The sequence below is a fragment of the Homalodisca vitripennis genome, chromosome 4, assembly GCF_021130785.1.
Source record: "Homalodisca vitripennis isolate AUS2020 chromosome 4, UT_GWSS_2.1, whole genome shotgun sequence".
Classification (NCBI taxonomy): Eukaryota; Metazoa; Arthropoda; class Insecta; order Hemiptera; family Cicadellidae; genus Homalodisca; species Homalodisca vitripennis.
The window spans coordinates 131,031,439-131,047,053 of NC_060210.1; the positions used below are offsets into that span (position 1 = coordinate 131,031,439).

At 33.1% G+C, this 15,615-nt stretch overlaps 1 protein-coding gene across 2 annotated transcripts in view; it reads left to right on the forward strand.

Annotated features, from left to right (window-relative positions):
- Positions 1–7,403: 7,403 nt before the first annotated feature.
- Positions 7,404–15,615, forward strand: part of LOC124360173 (protein MMS22-like) — a 45,931-nt gene continuing 37,719 nt past the window's right edge. For both annotated transcript variants that reach the window (XM_046813553.1, XM_046813554.1), the window contains exons 1-2: positions 7,404–7,883; positions 14,305–14,557. In XM_046813553.1, coding sequence (XP_046669509.1) covers positions 7,784–7,883; positions 14,305–14,557 — 353 coding nt within the window. In that variant the 5' untranslated portion in view covers positions 7,404–7,783. The remainder of the gene's footprint in view (positions 7,884–14,304; positions 14,558–15,615) is intronic.

The window sequence follows — 15,615 nt, forward strand, 5'->3', positions numbered from 1 at the left end:
ATAGGAATGGTTTTCTGACTTTCAAACGAAGCCTCTGTCTGGGAAAAGCCTTGAGAGATAGATAAGTGCGGCTCGGATAAGATCATGAATTATAATTGATTAGTGCTTCTTTGTTTTAAATTTTGAGAGAAACTATACTACTCAGGAACGGAAACATTCATGGGATAGGATTTGGCATAAGAATACTATTAGTGTGCAGTGCACATCACAATGAACTAATTCACATGCTGCACTAAGCGGAAGGTGAAATGGAGCTAAATTCAACATTCGCGTTGAATCAACACTTCCCACAATAGCTACGTTATGTGTATTATTAATTGTTATCATGACCATGTTAGACTTCTATTTAAGCTCGTATGTATTGCCAATCCACACGAGATTACAGTATTCAACAACTGAGTAGACTGGCGACAAAAGTGTGGTACGCATAACTTGTGCTTTGGATTCCCATGATGGTCTGACAAGACTGCATAAAATAAGAACTGATTTTAGCCATCGTAACTAATTTTGAGGTGTGCTTATATATGAAAGATCAATCTAAGATAGATTCCAAATATTGCAGGTGTTAGGTATATTTTCATCTTTATTTGTAAGGTGTCTTCAACATAACTTATTGTAATGTTTATAAAACGACTTTACTATGTCATTCTGTCCTTCTTTCAGTTAGAAAAGTGGCCGTATTTTTTTTTTTTTTACTGTCACCAAGCTGGACTCATTCTGTCTTGTAAATTCTAAACTAAATCTGGTTATTTAAACTATTCGTACCTCAGAGAGAGGACAGAGCCCTATGATAAAACCTGTTTTGACGTGACAACGTCTTAAATTAGGTTGCGGCTCGGAGTCACTCATGAAAAAGTGTAACGCCCGGTAACGTTACGATGCCCGTCCGTGGGTCCGCCGCACGGGATCCGCACGGGATAAAGCAGATAACTGTGGGTCCGCCGCACGGGATAAAGCAGATAACTATGTTTATTCGTGAAAATGTGGAGTGCTTAGATTCGTCATTTACAACAACTACAACAATAAAGGTAAATAATTGTACACTGATATTTCAATATCGTAAACTATGATTGATTGATTAATTGTTAGATTGACACAAAAGTTGAGAAACTGAGTTTATAGGTTATGTCATACTATTGACAAATGTTGATAGTGTTAAGTAAATTATTAGTTTAAATCACTTTGCAATCAATCGTAATTCAGTCGATTGAGAAGAAACAGCGCGTATTGCTAGTCAAACATTTAAAATAACAAATTATAACCTCTAACCTGTCATAACAGTGCGACCAAACAAACGAACTAAACCGACCAATCACCACGCGCGGAGTTAGAATTTAACTGTGTTTAGCAAGAATTTCAAATTCCAATTTTAGTAAATGTTTTATTCAACTTTACCATTTACAATAACAAATTTTAATTAATTTCAAATTATGTACAATGTTTTAGTAAACAAAATATATTTCTATAGTTAAAATTTGTGCAATTCTTATTTTCATTCAATTCCTTGTTCCTATTGTGCAATTTAATAATATTCATATCAATAAATATTCTACCGAGAAAAAGACGTTGTCACGTAAAATCTTCGCCCGTAAAACCGACTTTACAGGCAACCATAATTTTTTTAACATGTATTATATAGTGAGTTTTTATAATGAAGCAATCTATAAAGCGAATTAATAGGTTCATTCGAAGATCAAAGCTCGATTAAGAAATATGGAAAAGGGAACAAAACCATCGAACCAATAAATAAAAATACAAGTCGGGTCCTTTTAATGCTAGACATTATAAATTTGACTTAATATGGCGTATTATTTACCAGAGTTGGCACTACGAATGATACTAGTATACGCGTTTGGGTCAGAGCGCCTGACCAAAAGATTCCCCAAAACTATTCGTAGAATTTTGATTGTAAAAGGATCTTAACAAAGCTAGACAAACTTATTTTGGGTTGATTTGAAAATTAATTAAAGTTCCTAATTTCATTAAATTTAGCCAAGGGGCGAAGATATAGGATGAAAGTAGTGAGTCTAGCTACTAGTCTGTTCTATTTATTTTTGAACGAACCTTATCCAAATTTGCCATGAATATTCAAAGTGTACAATACACTATGGGATTAATACTGAATATATTTTAGTACAAGAAAGCCAGAGCCTCAGAGAAAAACCTATTGTTAACAAAACTGTTCCATGAGCTACGGTGTTGTAAACAGATATAAAACTAGCATAGCTTGTGTTTGGTGAAGATATTCTTTGGCTTATCTGACTCAGAAATGATACTATAAATTTACTATAACACATTGGTCTGTCTAAAGCATACATTAAATAATATATCTTGACATGATAACTCCGTAGGTAAATAAGATTTTTATTTCTAAATGTGGAACAAGAGATGAAGTGTATGTTCTTCGTGCGGTATATTATACAATTCACAGAGAGCAAAACTTCACAAATATGCTATTCGCTATAAAGGAAATAAGGCTAATATGATAAAGTTTCATTGGGCCAAGTTAAGAAGAAATCACAATATATCGATCACAATAACGTTATAATTACCAATCACAAGGACAAAATATTTTATTGGACATACGAGTAAATATCATGACTTTAGGAGAAAATTACTAACAGGATATACTATTATATAGCATATTTATATTATTTCCCCAGGCATAGTTATTTCTTTATAGACAATTTAAATTAAGGAGTAAACTATTGCCAAATTGAGCCCTAAAAACTAGGCTCTATTCGTAAAGGAATGCTATAGCTAATGCAAATTGCAAATGGTTCAGCATACGCTACATGTATACCCAATGTAGGTGAATTTAAATAGTATAGTAACTTTATAGAAAAATAACGTGGAATTAAGTAACGTGAGACTAATATTAGAATTTAAGAATAAGACGTTTGATCAAGTATAACACGAAACTGGTAAAAGCATTGATTTTAAATGAAACTCAATACGCTATTCAGTTCACGCGAGAGCTACATTTTACCAATCTATTATTGTGATCTTGACAGCTTTCACGGTACCGCACGAATTTCATAAGCAACGAATCGTATTATATTTGAATTTATTGATATTGGAATAGACGTCTGAAATTTTACACGCAGCTACTTATCGAACCAACAAATAGAATATGTACAATTCCATCAACAGACAAGATCTCCCATCAAATTCAAATCAAATTTATTCCTTCGTTTAGGATTACCTAATAATCAATACAAAAAGGAACATAAGGAGAGATGTTTAAAATGAGAGAAGTAAATTTAAATCAACAATTATTAGAATTAGTGTTATAATACTAATTAACACTATTCTCAAAATTTATATTAGAAGGAAAGCCGGTATGGGCAATTATAAAATATAGAAATCTATATCTTCAAAATTTGCAAACAACTTTGCAATTGTTTCCTGACATATTTTGCAATTAAAATATACTAATTAAGTTTAAGAGTCTACTTCTGCAATAGGCGAGTAAGTGCAGTGGGTTAACCAATTGAGGATATAGGTATCGTAATTACCAACCAAAACCTTAAATTAAAATTTATTTAATATATTTTATAAATACATTTTTAAAGGTATTGAATTGGGATGTTAATGGGACTAAGAAATGATTAATATGATTCCATCTCAAAATAATGACTGTTGCTAACATCTCTGAGACAAATGAAGTTACAATAAAATTGAAAGATTTTTTATTTATAATGATCACTTTTACAGGTGTTTAGGTATAAAGAAAAAGCTAGCCAAATGCCCATAGCCAATGAAGAAGATATGAATCTTTGCCTCGGTCATCACTCAGTTACTAAAATACACAGTGAGTTCACATGGCGGATGCGCAGTAGACGTTTGACGTCACTGGAGCAAGCCATCCCCTTCTGCCTCGCGCCCCCATTACAATAGTTTTTAAGATGTATCACTTTGTTGCTAAACCTCTAAGCAATTTCTATAACAATTTAAATAAAGAACACTTATTATTATTATTTTTTGTTGGTTTAATAAAACCACATAAAAATGTCAAAACCTTAAAAAGACTTTACCGCAATATTAATTGATATTTATGTTTCTTGTTGCCAATGCCAAGAGATATAATAATAAAAACCACCTAATAGAGATTATTCGTTGTTGACGTTGTGTTTTCTTTTATATTCAATGTTGACAGAGCCAGTTATATTTTGGTACAAACTTGTGCAATTATATAAACCAAAACATGCCCGGTACACCTTGGAAGAAACTCTTCAGCTGGAGGGTCATGACATCTTACGACTTCATCCTACCACCTAGACCTCAATCCATTGAGTTAATTTGTGTCGAAGTCAAAGGTTATGTAGCTAAGATTGACAATATTATTAGGGTGATTCAAAAAGAATACAACAACTTTAAAAATTTGTATTTAATGGAAGATACATAATAAAGCCTTCTGTTATACATCATTACAAAGAGTATTAAACATTTTTTCACCCAAAAACAAGTTCAGAGATGTTCAATATGACCCCCTCCAGACACTCGAGCAAAAAAACCCGATACTCAAACTCATTCCACACTCTCAGTAGCATATCAGGCGTGACAGTTTGGATAGCTGTGTTATTTCTTGTTTCAAATCATCAATGGTGGCTGGGAGAAGTGGCCAGAACACCACATCCATAAAATACCCCTATAAGGAAAAATCATAGGGGGTAAGGTCAGGGCTTCTTGGAGACCAGTGATGAAGTGCTCTGTTGCGGGCTGCCTGGCGGCCGACCATTGCCTCGGTTAGTTGACGTTCACGGACAAATAAGTGCCAATGTGTTGGCGCTCCATCCTGTTGAAATATGAATTGTTGTGCTTCTTCGTTCGAGCTGAGGGAACAGTCAATTCTCCAACATCTCCAGATACTGTAGTCCAGTTACAGTAGCACCTTCGAAGAAAAAGGGACCTAAAACTTTATTGACTGAAATTGCACAGAAAACGTTCACCTTACGCGCTAATCACGTTCATGCTCAATTTTTTTTCCGGCGGATTATCAGTGCCCCATATACGGGCATTGTGCCGGTTGTCTTTCCCGTTAACGTGGAAAGTACCTTTATCACTAAACACAAACTTCGAAACGAAAGATTCATCTGCTTCCGATTCTTTTGATCTTATCAGCTGCAGAAAGGGCTTGAACCAATTTCAGACGATAAGGTTTCATTACTAATCTTTTTCGTAGGAATCTCTATACAGTTGTTTGTGGAAGTTGCAGCTCTCTGCTAGCTCTTCGAGTTGATTTACCTGGGCTGCGAACAAATACTTGCTGTATGCGTGTTATATTTTCATCACTCGTGCGCGGCCGTCCAGAACTTTTCCCTTTGCAAAAACACCCATTCTCTATAAATTGTTTATACCAACGTTTGATACACCACCTATCAGGAGTTTGAACACCATACTTCGTTCGAAATGCACGCTGAACAACTGTCGTCGATTCACTTCTGCCGTACTCAATAACACAAAAAGCTTTCTGTTTAGCAGTCGCCATCTTAGCATCAACTGACGCTCACGCCTTGTCAAAAGCGCCTCATGTGAACAAATGAGCAACTAAATTAAACTCTAGAGCTTAGTTAATTCGCCGACATAACAGTGCTTAGCTTTCCTTTTATTCTCTGCAGAGTTATAAATTTCTAAAGTTGTGGTATTATTTTTGAATAACCCGTATAATCCTTTATTATATCAGTTGAAGATGGTTCGGATACAGACAGCAGTGACAGTGGCTCAAAAGAAGAGGACCATTTGTGGGATTAAAGAACTCCAATGAAAAACAATCATTGACTGTTACATTTGTTATTACAAAATTATATTAATTCCAGTATTTTAATTAACTAAATATTAATGAATTCACTTAAAACTAAATAGTTAGACAAATTCAAATAATAGCAATAATAGGACATATACTTATTTTTCAGTTTTTATAGTCTCGTTCAACATGTTTTCAAAATAAATTATTTGTCGATACTATTCGGAAAATCGAAATCGTGAGTTTAAATTGACGTTAAAAAGATTATTGCGCCTTCATATCAGCGCCGAGCACGTAAACGCAACCCGCCACACAGATAGCATTTATTTGTTGAAAGGGTAGTATTTGGGTTCCATGAGCGCAGCGAAATTCCTCCAAGCTGTAGCCTATGTCGAATGCACTTACAGTGATTGGAAAAAATTTTGGGGATATGTGCTTTTAATGAAAAATATTTAATTTTGAATACGGTATCCTTAATTGTATTGTCGAATTTAATAATAATATTATTATTTTACGTCAACATGTAAGTATGGAGGCGTCTTAAAAATACAAATCTTTCTTCTGTTTTACAAAATATACATTTACTAATAACATTCATCTCTCAAAAGTGTCTAACGCATCGTAGTATGGAAACGATACTGTTCTCAATGTTTTCATTCTAATATACTCAGAACAAGACCATTTTTCAAAAATGTCTTAGTTATTTTTTAAACACAAAAATACTTAATTACATACATTCTGCAACATTGGAAGGCTAATCTTCACCCTCAGAAAACTGATCGAGTGTCCTACGTAATTACCGTAAGTTAAGACGTTTCATCAAGTCACTCTGAGCAAATCATCGAACATATTGGGATTTTTTTATAACAAGATTAACCAGATATTCCAACCAGAAAAAGTTAATTATTACATGTGCTCATCTGAACACTATTAATTATTGAATAAAAAGTCTAGTTTCACATTAAAACGAATTCCTTATCTACAAGTAAATACTTAAATATATCCTTGTGTATGGTTCTCCTCTGCTAAGTATCGCTTCGTCGTTGACAAGGAAAGATTAGTAATTTTCTGACATAACAATAAAAGTATTTATGAAGTGACCGTAGTCATTTACAGAAATTCAGATTCACGACGAACTTAGCACTGTAATCGTTAAAGTGTTCATTGGCATTAACCAATGGCATTAAGTTTTTGAATAGTGGGAAGTCTCCATTACTATCACCGACCTCAAGATAAACCCTTATTTTATCTTTTGTTGAAATTAAATTTTGATTATTTATTCATCAAATATAACAAATGATAATAATGTTTAAGTATAAAATCAGCTAGAATTATAATATAGTACTATTACAAATGGTACTATAATATATAAAAATATAATTATAGTTATAGAATTATATTTACGCTAGGTATATGAAAAACACGAAAGCATACATAGAAAATTATGGTGAAAAATGTGGTTTGGAGTCTCATTAATTTTGAAGAGAACTAATATACAAAGTACTTTCTATTATAAGCGTTTATTATACATTGAAATTTTAACTTCTTTTTATTATATTCACGTTGTTGAAGGACGGATATCAGCATACAGTTTTACCCGTTTACTCTATGTCTCACTTCTCTGTAAACTTGTGTTCGTTTTCGCGCCTCATTTTATTTTGTCGTCTGCATTTGGAAATGGTTTGCTTTTGTGCATGAAATTTGTTGGTTAATAGGTTTTTATTTATTTTAGGTAAAGTGATTTTAAGAAATAATAATTGACACATCAAATGTGAGTAAGAAACATGTTGTTTATGTATTTTGAATAATATGACATCAGCAACGGACACTGGAGAGATCCTGACATACTTTGGATTGCTATTTTCTATAACTGTTACTCGTAAATTTTACATAAATAATGTTTATAATTAAGCCTATAAGATATGTGCAATTATAAGAAATAACCAAGTTTCCTACTATTATGTAAGAGAATTATCTAGAGAAAGCTGAGAGAATGGGACAGCATTAAAATAATATCCCTATTGACTTTAGAGAACAATGTCTGAAGAAGTAATTTGTGCAATAACTCCCCCTAATTCTCCTGGAAGGAATGGCATACAGACTGAAGAAGATGCTAGTAGCATTACTTTTCACCAAGGTAAGAAGAAATTTCAACAATATATTCATATAACATGTAGTTAGAAAATTTCTGATGAAGTCTCAATATAGTTTAAAATATTAAAGTAAACAATTCGTCTCTTTTTCATCTCCCTTGTTGTGATAGAAATAGTACATAAGAGAAAAAGATTTAAACAATTCAGTATTTGCATGCTTTATGAAATATAGGATCTAGATAAATGAGAATAATCCTGAATTAAGTTTGAAGAAAAATTGCGGTAATCACCGCCATGACAATACCAGTGGGAATAAACAATGGTAACCCTGTACTTTGTTAGTCGAAAAATCCAAAGCATGTAGGTGACTTTTAAGATTAAATATTTTATGTTAACAGAATGTATGTAAAATATAAGGATTTTTATATCGCTATTTATTTAACTGGGTAGGGTACGATAAGCGGACCCGGTTTTTTATATCGATATTGGCAAACGATATTACTTAATCATAACCATCGATATAATCCGTCGATACTGATTAATTATTTTGAATTATTAACTGAAATAGTCTATATCAACAGCTGTAAACACTTTAAAATATTACACGTAGGGTAATATTTCAATTTTACATAAATAATTTTAATTATTAAACAGGTCCGCTTATCGTACCCTACCCATTAAACTATTTGAAGATTTATTTCAAGCAGTTTTTTTTTGTTTAATAAGATAATCTTATTGGATTTTGGGACATCTCCGGTAACAATTTAAAACCATGTTTACAATAGGCCTACTTCTAAGTTAATAATGTAAACTGTCATTAGAACCACATATTTAATTCTATTAAATAGGCTAGTACCAAATTATTCATTTCAAATTGAACTAATATGAACCTTTATCGAAATAGGGCAACAGGAGAGAATGAGTAAGTCCTAAAACCAATTTTATTATATTTATACAAAATATACAAACTTTAATCAGCACATTTTTTGTAGGCTACACAAACTAATTTTAAGTATCAGGAGATAACATGTCAAAATTCTAGAACTTTCAGTGCTGTCCCACTCTGCTGATGACGAACAAAAATATCTCGAGACTGCATTTCATGTAGTATAAAAACTCCAGAGGGTCTGATCATGAATGATTAAGGTTTAAAGAGAATTACGGTATAATTCCTAGGAGGTTCATTACTCTCATATGTGGAAAATCATTCTGGGTTGCTATTAGTCCTTTGTTGGGACTCTTTAACTGGCTGAGAGTTAGTGAAGTCTACCACTTGAGGGGCTGAAAATTAATTTTTGCCTGTCAGATCTATCTGTCTGTCCAAATGAACTGACCTAGACTTGAAATTTTGAAATGAAGCTTCGTTTCTATTTATGCAATCTGAGTTCGATGATGGTGCATCCTATAGAGATTATGATTGTATTATTATTATGACATTATGCTACATGCTATTAATATTATCCAATATCATTTAATTGCTCTTGAAACATTTCATTATTTTAGTAGTACATCTTGCCTTTTAATTGTAAAAATTAATCTTAACTTTGTGCCGTATCCTAAAGTAGATGTTGATAAGTTCGTCATGTACTGAACCCTCATTGTAATGTACCATGATGATTAATGTGGATGATATCTAGATGAATATTTCTTTGTGAAATGATAATATGAGTAAATGAATAAATATATAGGCAATTCCTTTGTTTATTTTTACTGAGGAGAAAAGAAGAGTTACAACAAAATATAATGTTTACACTAAATTTAGATATAGGGTCTTTGAATTAACAATCTGTAAAGCTATGTGTAAAATTAATTTCCATTTTACTTACCAACACAATACTTGTACAGTTGATGTCACTCCTTGGAGCTACAATTCATGAACGTACTATACAAATTTCACTTTTTTACCTTTAGCAGTTTTTCTTTGGCCTGATTACAAAATGGCCTTTAAATTGCGTACATTAAATGTCTGTAATTTCACATGGAGTGATCAAATAATTTTTGTTTACTTCTTTGTATTCAGAGAAATTACAGTATCTTCATGGGCTTTGAATTGAACATAAAAAAAATTTTCAAACCCCACAATCAATTGCATCATCTTAAGCCATGCACTATGTAGGAAGCTGAAATGAGTGAATATTACTGGTTGATTCTCCAGTTTTGATACTGTAAATATGCTGTCCCACAATGTCAAAGGAAACTGATTTCAAGTATCTGAAATAATTTAAATTCATCACTGCTGCAATCTGTTATGTTAAAAGTGATCAGTTTTAAAAGTTGTCTACAAATTACCCTAAAACTGCATATCATTTACCCACACTCACACTAAACATTTTTAATTATTAAAAGTTTGACTTAATTGTAAAAACTAAGATTTAAAATTATTTGGCCATAGCCACTAGGGTGGCTCGAAAAAAACCTTTTTTGGAGTAATCAAATTCTAATAGCGCAAAAAACTTGCGCATAGACGTCATTATTAAGGAAAAAAATATAAAATAAAATCATTTTCAAAATTTGAAATCGCGCAGAGGGGCTTAAAGTTACGAAAAAAAATAAAAAAAATTTCAATATTCGAAATCGCAAAAAAATGTAATTTTTAATTTTTTTGTTTGTTTTAATAGTTAAAAAGGGTCTTATAGAATAGCCTCAATGAATAATAAATAAAATTTAAACTAATTCCCGTTAAAACTGAAATCGCGCAAAATGCCTATAGATGCGGTGGTTTTCGTAAAAATCGATCTTCCATGACTATGATAATTTTTGTGATTTTCAATATTTAACGTGTGTTTACATAACATATTATATTTAGGTTTGTATTAAGACTCTTGCAAGTGATAATCAAATAAATTTATTAGCCAATCACATCATATTACATCATATTATACATTATGCATGTTATTTTGATAGGCAAAAGGTTATTTAGTTGGAAAACTCCTTGAATTGAGACTTGAAATCAAATGTGGGCATCAGCTGTCTGGATTTTAAGGTAGCTCTAATATATCCATCTCGATTTTCTTGCCACGCACACTTTTTCTGCTGATTCTGTAACCAGTTTTACACACCTCTCAACTGCCTGGGTGTGGCATGGGAACTTGAGGTAGTTAAACCTCCGGTAAGGCCTTTTCTTTCAATAAAGAAGCAATATGTTTCAGTTGACATCTTAGACAGAAAGTGGCGGTGGTGTTAACTTACAGGTAGACCAATCAATTAGTTCGGTATAGTTGTTTGCACTAAAATTGATTAAAGGTATGATGAAGTCTCTAACGAATCCTTCGGCTAATGGCTCATTTCTGGATTTTAGGATCCTCCTGTATCCGAGTTCTCTAATGTTTGGGTTGTTATCCATTATCATAGCAACATGATATTTTCATGGTGACAGAAGAATGCGTTCCTTTGAATCACTGGATCAATGATATTCTTGATACTTTCTGGCAGATATCTGGTTGATTCGACTACCTTCAAAATATGCTTCGGTCCATCTTTCACAGTCCAGTTTTTCTTTATATCAAACCACACAGGCGCATATGTCTTCACTATGTAATTTGCAAGAGTCTGTAACTCAATTGTGTTGGACTAGTTTGGGAGACATACAATCTTTAAAACCGGTTAGCACAGGTAAGCCAACGAGAGTGACTGATGGGTCCAGGATCCTTAGCAGCCAAGTCTGGATTACAGATTCCTGTGTTGACTGCTCTTACAATGTCTAAGAGGTACTGCTGATCTTTACTCGGATTGGATTTAGTAATATACTTCTGATTGCATCGGCTCAAAATCTACAACAGGAAGTTTCTCACAGCCAGGGAGTTGTTTTCCGATTGGACCACTGAATGAAGCTGGCCCTGTTGTAGTTCCATCCAAGTGTTCAAATAAATGCCTATATGGCAACTGATTAAAATGTAGCAAACATATAAACCATTGCAACGAACGGCGACACTTAAGTTCTATTTTGTGCATAACACCATTTCTCCATCCAGTGTTTGTGGCTGTTCCATCACATCCGACGGCCTCCACTGCACTCATATCAAATCCCTTACTTTCTAAGTGTTCCCAAATACTGTCTGCAATTCCATTCCCGGTCCCGTTTTTTGGTGTTACATGGCCAATGTATTTACCACCAGGCTCACTTATCACACTGACATGTTCCTCTTTTTATAGTCCTCCGGTACATTTTCGATCCAATCTTCTCCTGAGTTTATAGTTTTGTCTTTTCTTCCGTCAAAATAGATTGCGTTTACTTCTTTCATCTGGTTGTCTTCTTCCGTAATTACTTTTCGAATCTTCTCTTTTTCTCTTCTTATTTTATTTCTGTCTATTACTTTTGCCATGTTTTCATCACATATTATTCCCAAATCGTGCAAGACACCAGTAGCTATTGCTGCGGTGGCTCTGTCCGACACCCCGAACCTGTCACTCATCAAGGATGTTGTAGTCAAACGTTGAACGCATTTGTGTAGACGAAGAAGGCAACAAAACCCCTACATCACACTCAACATCTGGTAAATTTTTCTTAATTTTCTTTTTTTCATTACTGCAACCACTTATAGCACCTTTGCTTGTACTGGGAGTACTAGGCTCAAAAGTAGTTTGCGATTCTTGAGACAACAATTGTGCTCTTCTCTCTTCTCTCTTTCTTAATTTAGTTGTTTCTTGTACATCTAAACTACCAATAGCCATAATTCTGGTTGTTCTTTGATCATACATAAATTTCAACTCAATGTCTGGAATTCTTCTAGTTTTATCACATTTACAGGCTACACTCAAAGGACAGTTGCCCTTACAGATGACAGTACCACATGTGCAATTCAAAGTTATTTTACATTTACACCCAGCAATATCAAAAAGTTTGCATTCTGTGTGAAAGCCTCAATTTTTTTCTTGTAAAAATCTTTTTCACAGTCTCGGTTATAAGATTTTTTTAATGCAATATAAGAGTTGTAATATGATTGGATCAATTGGACCACACGAGTGTGTGTGTGACTGTTGGAATTGTGGCCTTGTTGTAAATTCCAACTACTTGAGTAGCTACACAATCGCAAATTGCTAAAAATCCTAATTCTTTCTTATTATTAGGCCTAAATAACAAAGAATGTTTATACTTCTCATCCAAGCAACAGAGCAGGATGTCCTCGTATGTTGGCAGCGACAATCCACTTAGTTTTCTTTGGGCACACCGATGATAGGGCACGCAATAGTCTGTCTTGTGACACGGGGAGCGTTTGGACATGCCATTTCAAAATTACAACACATAAAAACACTTTATCACAATGTTCATCACATCACTGTTTGATTGCACTAACAACGTAAGCACTAGCAGTAACGCGGATGATTTGCAACTGACCGCCTGTGTGTCCCGTAGCCTGGGCGAGTCTATCCGTCCAAGCGGAAGGGGAGTATGTTTTGAGGGGAGCTAACTAGTACCTTACTTTCGGCCTTTTGCGCGAATACAGTTTAGGATTATCTGTTCAGAAAAGTATGTTTTCCGTGTTGGGAGAACAATTTTGAATGTTTTCAGTCTATTAAAATATTAACTTACTAATTTTTAGATTGAGGCATATATTTAAAAATCGTTAAAAATCATGAAAGATCGTTTCTTTACAAAAACGCCTCAACTTCAGGCCTTTTGCGCGGTTTCAGTTTTAAAAGGAAATGAGTCTAAATTTTATTTATATTTATTAAGGCCACTCTTTAAAAACCCTTTTTTAACTATTAGACCCCAAAAAAAATTAAAATTTGAATTTTTGCGTGTTTTTGAAAATTGCCAAAATTTTTATTTTTTTCGTAACTTTAAGCCCTCTCTGCGCGATTTCAAATTTTAAAAATGATTTTATTTTATATTTTTTTCCTTAATAATGACGTCTATATGCGCAAGTTTTTTGTGCTATTAGAATTGATTACTCCAAAAAAGGTTTTTTCGAGCCACCCTAATAGCCACCATACTAATCATTGCATTTAAGCTTAAACTCAAAAAGAACAAAAACAGAACACCTTTTATGATTTACAAAATACTACTCATTATAATCAAAAGTAGTATTAAAATATTAGTATGTAGCTTTAAAAAACAATGTTTTATAATTTTATATTCAAGATAAGCTGCTTTATTTACTCTTTTTGTAGGCAAACAATGTTTAAAATGATATATAATATGTATGGTTGGTATGTAAACCAATTGGTTTGTGTAGTTTGGTTATTTGGTATCTTTTGAGATCTTTTTTGGCAAGTTGTGGTGGTCAGCCAAATCTATAGAGTACTGCAATAAAGTCATGTGACATATTGTTATAAAAGTGAAACCAAAAAGTAACTGTAATTATGTTGGAAAATCTTCAAAAACTATATATTGTTTCATTGTAAAAATTAAAGTTTCAAGATCTCCACAGGAAACAAATAGTTTGAGGGGTGTTATCAAGCCCATATTTGGGAAAATAATTTGTGTAGTGTTGGGGTTAAAAGAAGGATTGCTTTATTTTTCAGATATTGAGGAAGACAGCTTGTCCTGGAAACAAACTCATTCTCATAGATGGTTTTCATGCCTTGGAGAGACAAAACTGGAAAAGATAAATTTACATGAAGATGGTTATATAAAAAATAAGGAGACTGATCTTTTCGAAAATTCAAATATATTCTCATACCATTGTGAAGAGAGGAGCATTCAGCTGTTCAATCAGAAGTTTGATTTTGGATCAGTATTTCTCTTCAATAGTGAAATGTTGTTCCGAATGGCCAGGTATGAATAGTTCTAGGGTCTGGACACTTTAAACATTATATTTATCTTAAACTTATATTAATAAGCTTGCTTGATTATTCTAGTGATTATAATAGTCTCTAATATTGTACAATAATATGCCAAAATTTCAAGATTGTAAAGGTTACTGCTTTTATTGAAACAAATTCTTATGGATTTAGAAGTAAGGTAGAGTCTTGATCATGCAGTTAATTGATCCAGCATAGCATCACAACAAAAATTTTAAGTTTGTTTCAAAAGTAACCATTTTAGATATCCAGAATTTTGTTTTCTCAGTAATTTCAGGTCATTCTTATTAACAGTTTTTAGCTGTCCCCAGCCGCCTCAGACTCAGAGGTTTTATATTCTACCATTGCCTTCCCTAAGGTATCCAGTCATCATTTCAAAACATAGGTAGAATTGTATTTGGAAAGCTTTTCCTGAGTTCTTGGATGTGAAAGATGTAAATCTCAGGTTATCAAAATTGTACTATAGCCTGCAACTGGATAAGTTTTAATAGTGAAGGAAATGCAAAAGAACTTAAGTCATGGTTACACTACAACCCATTACCTTGACGACTATCATTTAAGTTTTCCGGTTGACATTGCATAAAAGTATTGTTTACACAATTAAAATCTTGAGATGTTTCAGCTTCATTGAAGAGCCAGCTATCTTCAGTCAACCAGTTAACAGATGTTAAACCAAAACTAATTTATTGACCAGAAACATTAGCCATAGCGAAACACAGTTGCATGTGTAATTAATTTGACGAAAAAGAAAATATTTGCAAACATTTCATACCAATATGCAAGAATAATGATAGAAAGCTTAGAAATAATCATTGTAAAAAATAACTGTAACAAAGACAATAATTTCAAATTATCAACCAAATAGCTGTCTGTGTTACACAAATCCATATTTATCACTGTTGATTGTTAAAGCTTCAGCCAAGCATGATACAAGTCTGCCTCCCTCAACTCACATGTATAAGTAGAAGATACTACTGGCAGTTTTGGTTTAACGCAATTAACTACAGATAGCTCAACATCAAGGCCGAGATG